Raw genomic sequence first — 15,600 nt, 5'->3', positions numbered from 1 at the left:
GTATGTGTACACACACACACATTTTAATTGCTGAAGTTCTTTGACTGCCATAGTTTCATCATGTAATTCTAAACAACATTTTTAAGGTTTTTCTTTCCTCTATTACAAACACAGGTTGGATAGAGATGTGGAGGTCGAAGATTTCCAGCGGTATTCTGAAAAGGTCCATACTTCTCTTTATGAGTGTCCCATTGAGTCTTCACCATTGTTTCTCCTTCACAAAAAAGGAAAAAATTCCTCAAAGCCTGAAACAAGTCAGAATAAAAAGGTAAAAGATCATACCGGGCCAACTTCTTGATTGCCCTTGTATTCCACACACACAATTCGAGACACTGATGCTTTATAGAATTTACTCTTGTTTGCAGCTGTGTACATATGAAAGATACGATTCTTGTAGTATCTGATATTGCAGTTTACCAGATTTGTTGTATCATTTCTTGTTCCCAGAAAAACAGTTTGAATAAGCTTTTACTCATACTTCCAACTGCTTTTCATTACAATGGTTACAATTGCTCTGTACTTTATAATATGTATTATTTATTGTGCTAAGTCTCCAGTATCATTTGTTTTTGCATAACAATCTCTGGTTTCTGTCACAGTCATGGAAATTATTAGTTTCTAATCTTACCCTGTTTTCCCCTCCTTCCTTGACCTTCATTTTAACCACTCACACAGTTGACCTGTGGCATCAACTAGGGCAGCTCTTGCATCAAATTCTTGAGTCTTAAATTGCGTTCGCTGATGACTATTCTTTCTCGTTCATTTACTCCTAGCATGTACATTATTTGCCTTCATTACAAGTGAAAGTCTAATTCCTTGTCATTCTTTCAATCTAACCCTCCCTACTCCTTCCTGGTCCAATGTTAACAATGCACTCAAGTACCAGTGCTCCCATCCTGGTCCAAGCCATCATCATCTCCCATATGAATTACTGTAATAGCCTCCCAAGAAGACTCCCTGCTTTTACCTTGTTCCCCAATAGTATATTCTCAGCACAACAACCAGATCCTTTTAAACATGCCCTATCATGTTACTCCTCTGCTTGAAGTGGCCCCCCACTTCACTCAGAGTAAATGCTCAAGTTCCTACAATGTCATAAGAGGCCCTATATTTTCCAGGCCTCCTTCCCTCACTCACTCTTCTCTTCCCATTGATCTCCTGGCTATTTCTAAAACAGGCCATGTACACTCCTGCCTAAGATCCTCACCTGAGCTTTCCTCTTGCCTGGACCACTCTTCCCCCAAATATCTGCATGGACAACTCCTTTGCCTTCTAGGACTGCCCAGCTGTCATCTGCTCAGTGAGCCCTACCTTAACCCCTATTTTATTTTATTTTTTTTTTTAAATTGAAGTGTAGTTGCTGTATAATATTATATAAGTTACAGGTATAAATATAGTGACTCACAATTTTTAAAGGTTATATTCCACGTATAGTTGCTATAAAATATTGGCTATATTCCCCATGTTGTATATTATATCCGTGTAGCCTATTTTATACCTAATAGTTTGTACCTCTTATTTCCCTACCCCTATATTGTCCCTCCACCTTTTCCTCCCCCTACTGGTAACCACTAGTTTGTTCTCTATGAGTCTGCTTCTTTTTTTGTTATATTCACTAGTTTGTTGTATTTTTTAGATTCCACATACAAGTGACATCATACAGTATTTGTCTTTCTCTGACTTATTTCACTTCGCATAATGCCTCCAAGTCCATCCAGGTTGCTGCAAATGGCAAAATTTTGTTCTTTTTTATGGCTGATTAGTATTCCATTGTGTATATATATACCACATCTTTTTATCTGTTCATCTGTTGATGTCCACTTAGGTTGCTTCCATATCTTGGCAATTGTAAACAATGCTGCTATGAACATTGGGGTGCATGTATCTTGTCAAATCAGAGTTTTTGTTTTTTCAGATATATGTCCAGTAGTGGAATTGCTGGGTCATATGGTAGTTCTATTTTTAGTTTTTTGAGATACTTCCATACTATTTTCCACAGTGGCTGCACCAATTTACATCCCCACCAACAGTGTAAGAGGGTTCCTTTTTCTCCATATCCTTACCAATTTGTGTTCTTTTTGATGATAGTGATTCTGACAGGTGTGAGGTGATATCTCACTGTGGTTTTGATTTGCATTTTCCTGATGTAGTGATGTTAAGCATCTTTTCATGTGCCTGTTGGCTTTTGGCATTTCCTCTTTGGAAAGGTGTCTATTCAGGTCTTCTTCCTATTTTTTAATTGGGTTGTTTGTTTTTTCAATGTTGATGTATCTTAGCCCTTATTTTATACTCCAGCATACCTCCTGCCTTCTACCACTACTACTGATCTTTTACCTTTTCCTAGTTGTTCTTTTTTCCATAGCACCTATCACATTTTAATTTATTATAGACTTTATTTATTATGGTTATTATGAGAGAGGCCTAATAGTTCATAAATGGAAAATCACAAATAATATACTCTTTATAGAAAAAGGCAGAAAGCTGTCCTGCAGAGAAAAGGAGAATGAAAGCAAACACTGAGAAAAACAAAGCTGAGATACCACAAACATCCAGAAAAGGAGTGCCTTAATTCTTCCTAGCTTTCCAATTCCTGATTCTTGGCTGTGGTAGGACCCCCCCACTACACTTTTTCTTGGATTGTGGAAGATACTCCTATATCCTTATAACACATTTCCCTCTTTGTCTTAAGTAGCTCAACCAGTTTGGCTATAATCTGAAACAAAAGAATCTTGCTAAATTGAAATTGGTACCACCAGTTGGATTGCAACTAATAGACCTTCAGAGAAAGAAATTACACTGGTAAAGTCAAGTCTAGTGGGGTTCAGTGGGAATCCCCACACACGTACCCATTTGGGGATAGTAAACTGAGTCTCTGTGTTATATGGTAGCAAAGCAATTGATTAAATTATAACTTTTCTTTTTTATTGTTATTCAGAGCATATATCCACAGAGGATTGAGAGTATTTGGTTGCCATATATAAATTTTATTAATTTTTGCAGCAGACAAGAGACAGGTCCTAGTCCATGTATTCCCACAGTGAGGCAGAGAAAGGCAAGGCTGGTCAGTTGAGACTCGTGATCCAACAAGGCCTGCTTTGCTCAGCCCCTGTCGTCTAAGTTACTGTCGCTCTCCTCTCACAGCTGAGTGGATACACTGGTTGAGGAAAAGTGAGATCCTCTCCACTGGAATGTAGAGAATGAAGAATGGCCAGAGTTGGGGAAAGTCCCCGACCCCCACCAGTCTCTCACCCGCACCCTCCATGCCACGTGCACACCATTTCCAGCTTTGTTCCTCAATGAGACAAAGGTGATCAATCTCCCATGATAAGGCTTGTTACTCCACTGGGGTTGGAATACAGTGTGGAGTTGGGAAATTTCCCAAGATACATTAGAGGAAAAGAGTCTCCCCGAAGCCCCACTCCAGCCCGTTCTGCCCACCCGTGGCTTGAAGCTATGGCCGTTACTTATAGGTGAGAGCCTGGGCCAACCAAAAACACATGGGTGACTGGATGTACTTCCTCCATCCAAGAGAGAAGGCTTGCTTCTGTAGCAGTGAATCAGGTTCTGAGTCCTGACAGCTGTGAGAGGTACAGAAGAAGGGATGGTAGAACCAGGTGGGCTTTGCTTTAGGACAGGTGAGTCTCTGAGCACCACTTCATTTTCTCCAATCTAACCACCACTGAGAGTTTCCAGTATCAGAACCCAACTTTAAGAGCCTCTGCCCTGAGAGCAGGGCACTGGCGTAGCTCGTCCGCCCTCTAATTCACTCATCTGCCCTCTGCCCGCCACACCTGCATTGTGAGGGTAATTCTGGGATTTGCCTGGAACACTGGTTTTTTTTGGAGGTCTTATCTTTTGTCCATATGAGATTAAGAATTTTATTGTCAGTCTGTTCCAATCTGTATGATTATCTTCTGGAAATTCCACACTGCTTTGTTTGACTAGTAAAAAGCCTCATAGACTTCCAGGACTATTGTGGATTTATTTTTATGTGTATAGTTCTTCTGACATTTCAGTGGGAATTAGGGAGGAGGAAAACGAAATGTGTGCATTCATTCAACAATCTGAACCAGAAATTGTCTTTTCTCCTCTAATCCTGTGTCTCCTGACTCTTACTTGTTCTCCAGTTCTCCCTAGCGCCAAACATTTCCTCTCTCTCCACCCTTGCTTTGTTGCAGGATTTCTTCCCAAGTGGGTCAGATCAGGCCACTCCCTGCTTTTCAAACCTGAGTGGCTCCTCATCACCTAAAACACAAGACCCATTCTTTACCAAGTCACCTAAGGTCCTTTCTGTCCAGCAACAACCTGTCTTCCAATTTGTTGTTTAAAAGCCTATTCTTCCAAATCAATTTTCAGTCCTTAAAAAACAGGAAGCATGTCTCACTCATCTTTCTGTTCCCCACCACACACTGCCCATGGAAGGCACGCAGAAACGCTGATTTCTTTCCCCTTCACTCCTACCTATTAGGTACTCAATAAACACTTGCTTGCATAAATGAGTAGATGAATGCTCAGATTTACTTGCATGTACTTTTGCTTCAGAAATTGACTAAATGACCATTAAATATTAGTCTATAGTTTCACAATTCTAAATTTTAAAATCAGTAGTGCAATTTTAAGAGCACAAGATAATTTAAAAAATTTTTCATATCCTGTCACATAGGATTGCTACATATCACCAGAAATATTCTTACATATTTTGAAGATGTTACTAGGTTGTTAACTTTTTATACAGGATGTGTAAATAATAATATATGTATTCAAGTGATATTGTTGCATATGATATGAGGATTTTATTGATTTGTCTCAGGGTTATTCTATTGCCAGCTTTTTCATTTTTCATCATTGATTAAGATGTGCATTTAATTTAAATCACAGAGCACTTGTCTCTATAGCTTCACCATCACAGACTAGAATTTTGGATTTGTTAACATACTCTATTGTTGTTGTTGTTACTGCTGCAGCTACTGCTGGCATTTGCTTATGGTGGTAGAGGAAGGAAGAGAGAGGCCTAATATTTTATGAGTGGAAAATGCACAAATAATATACCCTTTATTTATCATCATTATTAATGATAAGAAAATCAAAAATGAATTTTTGCTACTAGTATGTCAGTTTTGTCCCTTAAATGATTCATTGCCTCTTCTTATAGGGAGTGAAAAGTAAAGATGCTCCTTCATGGGATCCTGTTGGCCTGAAATTCCTAGAGAGGAATGTTCCAAGAGACTCTCACTGCCACCTTTCCAACAGCCCTAGAGCAATAGAGCACGCCTATCAGTATGGAGGGACAGCCAACAGCCGCCAAGAGTTTGAACACTTAAAAGGAGATTTTGGTGAAAAGTAAAGTAACATACTATCCTTTCAGAAACTTGATGCCATGGCTGGGCTGCATCCTTATTTACCATATGTCATCCTTTTCCTAATTTTTCTGTTCCAAATTCATCTTGTTTTTCATCAAAATGAATACTAAATAGTACATGATTCATACTGTCCAACAAATAACATTCTCTGTGACCTTCTTCCCAAAAATAAGGTTCATAAAACAGCATTCTCCTAGGAGTTTGCTGTACTTTATCAAAAGGAAAAGACAATCAAAGAAAGGAAGATGGGGTAAATTTTAAATGACTCATCGTTTAACCTTGCTATCACCTTCCCTCCCCCTTACAAATTGCTTTCAGATTGTAAATGGGAATGCATCTGAACTGCTGGAAGGTTAATAAGGAAAGACACTGAAAATACAAATGCGCTTGTATCTCTGTTGGCCCTCAAGCTATCTCTAAAGTTCATCACTCTTCCTGGTATTTCACAAATCTCCAGGTTATTTAGTATTATTGAAGATTCTTTGTAAACTGCTAGCACCCAAATATTCTTATATAGGTCTTATATAGCTCTTTCAAACATTCATACAAGCAGTGCATTCAATAAGAAACTCCTAATGCCTTCTAATTTTCTGTTTTCCTAATGGGCAGAATCAGTATTTTGTATTCTTCAGGAAAAATTTAGAGTTAATCAGACTGGAAATTAGCCTCATAAATGTATCTTACCTATGGCCTAGAGCTAAATTTCTAGAAATTTTTATTTAATTTTTACACATTCTGGTAGCTGTTTTTAGCATGTGATATCCATCGATTAATTTTTACAGGGAGAAAATTGAATCTGTATTTTAGACAGTACACAAATATTGTTTCTATGCAAAATTATATATGCATATTAATTACTACTATTTTGTCCACATGAAGCTTCTTTAACATAAAGATTTTTACTAAACTAATTGCAACCATATTTTAAAAGGAAGACATGAGATTATCCTTTACTGAAACAACACTTTCTTAAATGTGGGACGTATCCCTGTTGTGTGAGGAAATGGAGAAGGATTTACATTTTTGAACTAGCGGTGCTTACCCGATACTCACTAATAATACTAAGAATGTTAGTATTCTAATTTAATCTTTAATCTCATAGTATTCTATTCTAATCTTCTAATAATACTAATAATTAGAAGAATGTTGCTTGGGATTAGATCGAATGGCTTTATTCTTCCTTACACTCTGTTGCCTTGGGAAGTTAGAGATCACTCTCAGTCTCCTTTGACAGGTGGTAAGCTTTTTCTTCTCATTTACCAGATCCCAGTTTTCCATTGGTCTGAAAACACGTTCCTCCCATGGGATGATTTTCTATGTCTCGGATCAAGAAGAGAATGACTTCATGGCTCTATTCTTAGCCCACGGCCGCTTGGTTTTCATGTTTAATGTTGGCCACAAGAAACTGAAGATTAGAAGCCAAGAGAAATACAATGATGGTTTGTGGCATGATGTAAGTTGAAAGCAGAGAATATTATTATCAGCAAATGTCCACCACTGTCAAATGGACTGACCCTAATACCCACTGGGGGTTTTTCTAGAAACATCCATTTAAAAATTCTGTTGCTATATGTTCAATTTCAAAACTTTCATTAATTCATTATAAAAATCTTGAAGCATATTATTTTAAAAGAGATACAGTCTGAGTATAATATTTTTGACAGATCAATTTTTTTTAGTGCAGTTATTTTAAACAAAAGATCAATGGCCAACATAAACCGAAGTTTGGTTTTTAAGGATACTTTGCTCGACTGGTTTTTTTTTCCACTTCCTATAATGTTCTAAATTTTCAATGATTGCTGAGTGTCTCGTAGACTAAGCCACGGAAGGTACAAAGTAAAGAGTAAATCTGTTAGGACAACAGGATACAACAGGTAGAATAACCTAAATATCAAAGCAGTTCAGTGTGTATATACTGGAAAGAGTAAGCAATGTCAGATGCATTACAATTAATTATAATTAAATTTACAAGAGAGAGCATGTGGGCTGGCCAGCTGGGCAGAGCCTCATAGAGAACTCTGTTAAACATAAGCTGTATTCGGAAATTAAGCCTGTAACTTTAAATCAAGCGTTAAAGGAAGAGACTCCTAACCTTCAGAGAAAAGACCACTTTTTTAAAGAACTTCTGTGGCATTGCAGTAGCAAAGTTGGGAGGAGAGGCAACACAGGCTTCTCTATTGTCCTTCTCTCCATCCAGGTGATATTTATTCGGGAAAAGAGCAGCGGCCGACTGATAATTGATGGTCTTCGAGTCTTAGAAGAAAGTCTTCCCGCTACTGGAGCTACCTGGAAAATCAAGGGTCCTATTTATCTGGGAGGTGTGGCTCCTGGAAAGGCTGTGAAAAATGTCCAGGTAAGCCAGGCGTGACCAGGTAGAGCCATCGACCTTTAGAGCTGAAAGATCATTTAATCTAGCCCTCATTTTACGATTAGGAAACTGGCAAAAGTAAAACTGTAGTTTGGCTGGAGATGGGGTACATACGTGGGTATTGTCCTGAGGTTGTCTGTCCACCCTGTGACATTACAAAGCCCAGAGTGATCTTTTGATTCTAGGGTAGAGGTGAGATGAAAAATGTTTCAGAGATATAAACTGTCATGAAAAGTTATGTCTCAAGGAGATGCTTATTTGTTCAGCAAGTACCCATACTTTTAATCTTAAAAAAATACCCAAGAGGGGCTTCCCTGGTGGCGCAGTGGTTGAGAATCCGCCTGCCGATGCAGGAGACACGGGTTCGTGCCCTGGTTCGGGAAGATCCCACATGCCGCGGAGCAACTAAGCCCGTGAGCCATGGCCGCTAGGCCTGCGCGTCCGGAGCCTGTGCTCCGCAACGGGAGAGGCCACAACAGTGAGAGGCCCGCATACCGCAAAAAAAAAAACAAAAAAAAAACAAACAAAAAAAATACCCAAGAAAGAATTCCCAGGTGGTCCAGTGGTTAGGACTCAGTGCTTTCACTGCCACGGCCTGGGTTCAATCCCTGGTCGGAGAGTTAAGATCCTGCAAGCCGTGCGACGCAGCCAAAAAAAGAAAAAAAAAAAAAAAAAAAAAAAAATATATATATATATATATATATATCCAAAAATGAAAGTAAGTCATTCCATTATATCAATATATTATTGGATGAAAAAAACCTTTCAGGCCCTTATGTAAACTATGATCTCATTTTCATTTCTCACACACACACACATACACACAATTTGTAAATGTGCAAGGAAATGTGGTTACCCCTAGGGAGACGTGAGGATATAGTAGAAAACAACAACATTATTTTTGTAATTTAAAAGTTTAAAATATTGGACATTTAAAAATTATCTAGCAATAAAGGAATGCATCAAAGGACTCAGTTTTTTAACATAAATATAGATTTGACTTTAACACAAAGAATTAATATACTTCTAAGATCCATTAATATATGTGGATAAAGCAAAAAAGGGGGAAAATTTCATGTTTAATTAGATTTTAGGTAAATACCCCCAATTCCATGATAACTTCTTTAAAAGAAAGATTTCCAAAGCAGTGTGAAATCAGTTATCTCAAGTGGCCCGTGTTTCATGTTCTGTAGTATGATAAATGCTCAACTACAAAACAATGAAGCAAGCTTTCTGCTGTTTATTTAACCATGGTAGATTTAACAGTTAAGAACTTTGCTAGCCCATAGCAGCATTAGGTGATCTAGGGCACAGCTGTTCTTCTTGAAGAGAAATAAATGAGGATATTTCTAATGTTCAATTTGAAAACCACAGCTGCAATTTACCTTGTCTTGAAAAACGTAAAAATTATCGTTACCTTAATTACGGTAGGCTGTCATTATCAAATACAAAATTCCAGCCTCAAAGAGCTAGTTATAAAGCAACTACCTGGAAAACTATTGATCATTCAGATAACTAAGATAAATAAGGCAAGAAATTATTTGGTTTCTCTCTGGACTCAAATCCCTTCATTTTGTTTCCCTCTGGTACGTCTGTGAGTGTTGAGAAAATGGATTTTAAGAAATAATTTCTTCTCTCAGATAAACTCAGTCTACAGCTTCAGTGGCTGCCTCAGCAATCTCCAGCTCAATGGGGCCTCCATCACCTCTGCTTCTCAGACATTTAGCGTGACTCCTTGTTTTGAAGGCCCAATGGAAACAGGAACATACTTTTCAACAGAAGGAGGATACGTGGTTCTAGGTAACAATGACTTATGTTAAAATGTGAATCATGAAATACTTCTTTCTTAGCCATCTTAGAGATGGCTAACAGGGATGTTGAGCCCAAAGATAAAAACCAGAAAATCTAACTCACTTAGCCCTAGAAAATGGCCTCTTTCCATAAGGACCACCTTTCTCCTCTCCTACCCTCCAAACTAGACACATGGACCGTGCCCATCCCCGTTTGCTTTCCCCAGCCAGTGCTTCTCCACAGCTGCCAAACCTCTGGAGGTAGACCATCTTGGCCCCTTTAGAGTTTCCTATGCTGCACCATGGTCTAACCTGTGTTGGCTCTTGGCCACCTCAGTCTCTAGGTCTTTCTCTGCTCCCTCTAAGCATCACCCATTATTCCTACTAAGGAAGGTTCCACTTATTCCCCTTGCCAGCAACTCAAGTAGACAACACTATCCTAAAAACATTTTATTTCTAGATTTTTATTCTCCTCAACTCTTACTCTCTCACTCAATTCAACAAAGTTTTTATTGTGTGCCTCTGATATGACAGTCCCTATGCCAGGTGATGGAATATAACAGTTCTAAAAATAAATAAAATCCTGGGACTTCCCTGGCGGTCCAGTGGTTAAGGCTTCGCCTTCCAATGCAGGGGGTGTGGGTTCGATCCCTGATCCGGGAGCTAAGATCCCACATGCCTTGTGGCCAAAAAACCAAAACATAAAACAGAAGCAATATTGTAACAAATTCAATAAAGACTTAAAAAAATAAAAGTAGCATCAATAATTCCAAAAATAGGGCTTCCCCGGTGGCGCAATGGTTGAGAGTACGCCTGCCGATGCAGGGGACCACGGGTTCGTGCCCCGGTCCGGGAAGATCCCACATGCCGTGGAGCGGCTGGGCCCATGAGCCATGGCCGCTGAGCCTGCGCGTCCAGAGCCTGCGCTCCGCAACGGGAGAGGCCCGTGTACCACACAAAAAATAATAATAATAATAATAATTCCAATAAATAAATAAATAAAATCCTAAACAGACTGCACTCAATCACCATCCAATCCATTCCACCAACATTCTGTACAGCAGCCATTAGGTGTGAGGAGGGTACCAGGACAGGTGCTGGGAAAGAAGATAGGAGAAGGGTATAAAAACCACATGTTCCCTGCCCTCAACATCCCCTGAATAGAGACATTACAGTGCAGCCAAGTATTCCTTCTTAAACCGCCCGCATGTCCAATAGAATAACCAGAGGTAATATATCCTCTCTTTGTCTAGCTCATGATTTTACTTTCCTTTCTCCTCCTTTATCCCTACTAAAACACCTATAGGCACATTTTTCAACCCTTCATTGAATTTCGGTGATAAGAACTCAAAGACTTGGGGAGCCTGAAAAGCACAGCAACCTGCACAATTTATGTTCTCAATAAACATTAATTAATAGCAGGAAAAATTTTAAAGTTATCTGTGAGGAGACACATCAAGTGAACATTATTAAGATGCCCAGGTTTGCAATGAGTCTCTTGGAGTGAACACAGCTAGTCTTAAGAAGAATTCATTTTCTTGCATCATTGCAATAACAGCTCCTAACTGCTTTTGCTGCTCTCACTTTGTTTTTCCTCCCAAATGCTCCGCAGCACTGGCACCAGTTACTTTTTTAAGAATTATTTTAAATACAGATCTGATCAAGTCAGCTCCCTTGCTCAATGACTGCAAAGTCAAGTCTACCTTCCATACTGGAGCACTAGAGCCCTTCTCAGTGTGGCTCCCACCAGCCTTGCCCATTCACCTTGCCTCCCTCTACCCTTGCAGGGGACAGTCCAGCCACACTGGCATCCACAGCCCTCTCCAAATGTTCCAGCCTCTGTACTTGTGTTCAGACGACTCACTCTTCCCAGTTTGCGCTTTCCTCCTTCTCAGTTTTGAAATATTAAATGGTCCTGCTAGTTGGAATCAGTTTCTCCTCACCTCTGCTCACATAGCCATGCTGTGTTTTCAGCAAGCTGTTTCCTCCCCAGGCCCCAGAGCAGGAGTGGTGTGCTAGTTATCTCAGACCCCCACGGAGCTTTCCACAATGTGTTTGACATGGAAAACAACACTTTCTGCTTACCTATTGAAAAATGCATCAAACTTTCAAAAACAAGTACAAAAACCTGCAATCAAACCATGGCTACAAAAGTTAGGTTGCTGTTCTTGAGAACTAATAGTATTTCTCTCCATAGATGAGTCTTTCAATATTGGATTGAAGTTTGAGATTACATTTGAAGTCCGTCCCAGAAGCAGTTCTGGAACCCTTGTTCATGGCCACAGTGTCAATGGGGAGTACCTAAATGTTCACATGAAAAACGGGCAGGTAGTGTGTTAAAAATTGTCTTTAACAGTCTGTCTCCTCTGATCTTGGATTCTGGATCTGAAGCAGATTTATTTCACAGGATTATTTCATCAATCTTTCCTAACTGGGGGAAAGAACAAACAACAGGGAAGGTATAACATAAAATTTAAATGCAGGCAATATTTGGATTCAGATTCATATGTTGGAAATTGACTTGATTAGAGCAAAGAGCCGTGAAATTGTGGCAAAAATCAATAATTAAAAGGTTTTAACAAAAGAATCGGAAGAGAAAGTTTTTACAACAAATGGAAGCAGCAAACGTGTTCAACTATCAAAACCAACAAGTACTAAAACATCTCTCTATAGTCTATATGCATATCATATTTTCAACTACTAAAAACAAAAAATTCTGTTATAATTAAACACCACTTTCATCCTTAAATAATATTACTAAAGAACATTCATGAGAGTACTCAAATAAATATGAAGCATATTTTCAATGATGTCCCTAACTTAACATAACTGATTTTTGTTTCAGTTCCCATATATTCTATTAAACCATATAATAATAAAACAGATCCTTATATGGTGCTTTACTGTGTGTCAGATACTATTCCAGTTGCTTCATATGGATTAACTCATTTAATCCCCCCAATAGCTCCATGAAGTAAGTATTATAGTTATCACCCTTATTTTGCAAATGAGAAAACATGGCACAGAGTGACGTAAGTGGGAGCGCTGGGGTGGGAACCCAGGCAGTCAGGCTCTTAGAGTCCATGCTCTTCATCAGTACCTTAGCCTGCCTTGTATAACACATTTCATCTTTAAAATTAAAGGAATTCATTGTGCTATCTTACTGTTCCTCTGCCCCCTCTTCTCTCCTGTGTCATTATTTTTTTCTTTCTGAGGAACAGTTTAAAACTTTCTGTAGCCTACTAAAGAGTGACCCCTTGCGTTCAAATTGCAAAGCTAATCATGTCTGGATGTTAAAAGTTCTGCTTCCCTGTGGTAAATGTAAGAAATTTCATTTTATCACAATGAGGAGAAATGAAATGAAATTCCACAATGTGCCTTGTCTTTTGCAGGTCATAGTGAAAGTCAATAATGGTATCAGAGACTTTTCCACCTTAGTGACACCCAAGCAGAGTCTCTGTGATGGCAGATGGCACAGAATTACAGGTGAGAAAAGCTGAGTGTCCTGGGTTTCCTTAATAAAGTGAGCCTACACGCCCACCTGTGGCATGATGGCTTGGCAGAACTTAGACTATAACTTGTAAGACAGAATAGGTAATAGATGACAGTCTAAAAGTGGCCAAGAAAGGAGAATCAAATGCTACTGTACTAAAATGTGTATATTGAATCCACATGTGATTTGAAAATATTAATGCTGCCAGAATAGTCTTCAGGAGTTGTTTAAATAATGCATACCTTATGGAGCAAAAACGTAGCAGAAAGAGTATCCTAAATATTATCCCTTTCAAAGGAAAATGTTAGTTATTTTTTGGTTAGACATTGATGTTTTCAGTGATTAGAGGAAAGTGTATGGTTTATTCTGGAATAAATAAAAGCCATTACTGTAATGAATAATTACCTTTCATGTGAAAATTAATCACTTCAGTGTCACTTTTGACCACTCTTTTCCCTGTATTTCAGTTATTAGAGATTCAAATGTGGTTCAGTTGGATGTAGACTCTGAAGTGAACCATGTGGTTGGACCCCTGAATCCCAAACCAGTTGATCAAAGGGAGCCTGTGTTTGTTGGAGGTGTTCCAGGTAAGAGTTATTTAAAAATGACAAGTTTCCAAATCCAAAAAGACACTAAGTTCTCATAACTGTTATTATACTATTAAGAACTGAGCTATGTATTTTCATAATTCACCTAATAACTCAAAGGATTTTATATACAATATCCTTTCATAGGAAGAAGTGTACTGACAATTATGAAACCTTATCCAAGGATCAAAACAAAGTAATACATAAGAACTATACCACAGCATTCTAACCAGTAGATAACTTCTCTCCCTCTGCTGTATCTGCTTAATTTTTTTCACTTCATTTTACATACCCTCCTCACATACACACAGTGAAACACACTCTATCTTATCTCTGACACAAAGAAAACTCATACACTATTGCTGCTCTAGGATCTGAGAAAGAACCTTGGAGGAATAAAAGTTTGCAGATAGTTGCTCCTCTTCCACACTAAGAGAGAGAATACACATTTTTTTCCCAACCAGGACTAGTTTGAAATGTGAAAACAGCTGCAGACCATAAGTTCTGTTGTTCCTATGTAGTCACATTCCCTGAGAGGTTCCCAGCTGCAGTTCTGTAAACATCATCAGTGACATCACTGCTGTCATCTGCCAAGAATGGTGTATAATCCAGGATGGTGATAGGACACTTATGGACCCTCCACAATTACTTTAAACCTCTGAAGCAGGGACCATGGCCTTATGTTGAAAGTGATTGTTTCACACACTTCATTAACTTGGAAACACTGAATGATAAAGGTAGCAAGAGGGAAAAATCAAACTTTTCCATCTGGAATTCGGTGGGGATTTTAAGGAAAAACTTAACATGGTTTTACCTTGCATCCTAACTAGACTATTTTAGACTGACCCATGTAAAGGCAAATAATGCTTCAATTAAGAGAGTGAGAGGGGTTTCCCTGGTGGCACAGTGGTTGAGAATCCGCCTGCCAATGCAGGGGACACGGGTTCGAGCCCTGGTCTGGGAAGATCCCACGTGCCACGGAGCAACTGGGCCTGTGAGCCACAACTACTGAGCCTGCGCGTCTGGAGCTTGTGCTCCGCAACAAGAGGGGCCGCGACAGTGAGAGGCCCGCGCACAGCAATGAAGAGTGGCCCCCGCTTGGTGCAACTAGAGAAAGCCCTCGCACAGAAACGAAGACCCAAAAATAAATTAATTTTTAAAAAAGAGAGAGTGAGAAAGATTAAGCAACCAGTCTTGTGTACTCACAGAATAGTAGCAACAAAGCACTCTTTTTTTTTTTTTTAAACATCTTTATTGGAGTATAATTGTTTTACAATAGTGTGTTAGTTTTTCCTTTACAACAAACTGAATCAGTTATACATATACATATGTTCCCATATCTCTTCCCTCTTGCATCATCCTCTCTCCCACCCTCCCTATCCCACCCCTCTAGGTGGTCACAAAGCACAGAGGTGATCTCCCTGTGCTATGCAGCAGCTTCCCACTAGCTATCTAATTTACATTTGATAGTGTATATATGTCCCTGCCACTCTCTCACTTCGTCACAGCCCACCCTTCCCCCTCCCCATATCCTCAAGTCCATGCTCGAGTAAGTCTGTGTTTTATTCCCGTCCTACCACTAATCTCTTCATGACATTTTTTTCCCTTAGAGTCCATATATATGTGTTAGCATACGGTATTTGTTTTTCTCCTTCTGACTTACTTCACTCTGTATGACAGACTCCAGGTCCATCCACCTCATTATAAATAACTCAGTTTCATTTCTTTTTATGGCTGAGTAATATTCCATTGTATATATGTGCCACATCTTCTTTATCCATTCATCTGCTGATGGACACTTAGGTTGCTTCCATGTCCTGGCTATTGTAAATAGAGCTGCAATGAACATTTTGGTACATGAGTCTTTCTGAATTATGGTTTTCTCAGGGTATATGCCCAGTAGTGGGATTGCTGGGTCGTATGGTAGTTCTATTTGTAGTTTTTTAAGGAACCTCCATACAGTTCTCCATAGCGGCTGTATCAATTTACATTCCCACCAGCA

General features: G+C 39.1%; 1 protein-coding gene across 4 annotated transcripts in view; it reads left to right on the top strand.

Annotated features, from left to right (window-relative positions):
• Positions 1-15,600, top strand: part of LAMA4 (laminin subunit alpha 4) — a 152,149-nt gene that overhangs the window by 131,805 nt on the left and 4,744 nt on the right. For all 4 annotated transcript variants that reach the window (XM_059082890.2, XM_067011675.1, XM_059082889.2 and 1 more), the window contains exons 31-38: positions 115-268; positions 5,153-5,340; positions 6,624-6,813; positions 7,558-7,713; positions 9,369-9,528; positions 11,716-11,846; positions 12,911-13,004; positions 13,479-13,598. In XM_059082890.2, the coding sequence (XP_058938873.1) occupies positions 115-268; positions 5,153-5,340; positions 6,624-6,813; positions 7,558-7,713; positions 9,369-9,528; positions 11,716-11,846; positions 12,911-13,004; positions 13,479-13,598 (1,193 nt within the window). The remainder of the gene's footprint in view (positions 1-114; positions 269-5,152; positions 5,341-6,623; positions 6,814-7,557; positions 7,714-9,368; positions 9,529-11,715; positions 11,847-12,910; positions 13,005-13,478; positions 13,599-15,600) is intronic.

The sequence above is a fragment of the Kogia breviceps genome, chromosome 13, assembly GCF_026419965.1.
Source record: "Kogia breviceps isolate mKogBre1 chromosome 13, mKogBre1 haplotype 1, whole genome shotgun sequence".
In the NCBI taxonomy this organism is placed as follows: Eukaryota; Metazoa; Chordata; class Mammalia; order Artiodactyla; family Physeteridae; genus Kogia; species Kogia breviceps.
This window is presented reverse-complemented; position numbering and strand designations above follow the sequence as displayed.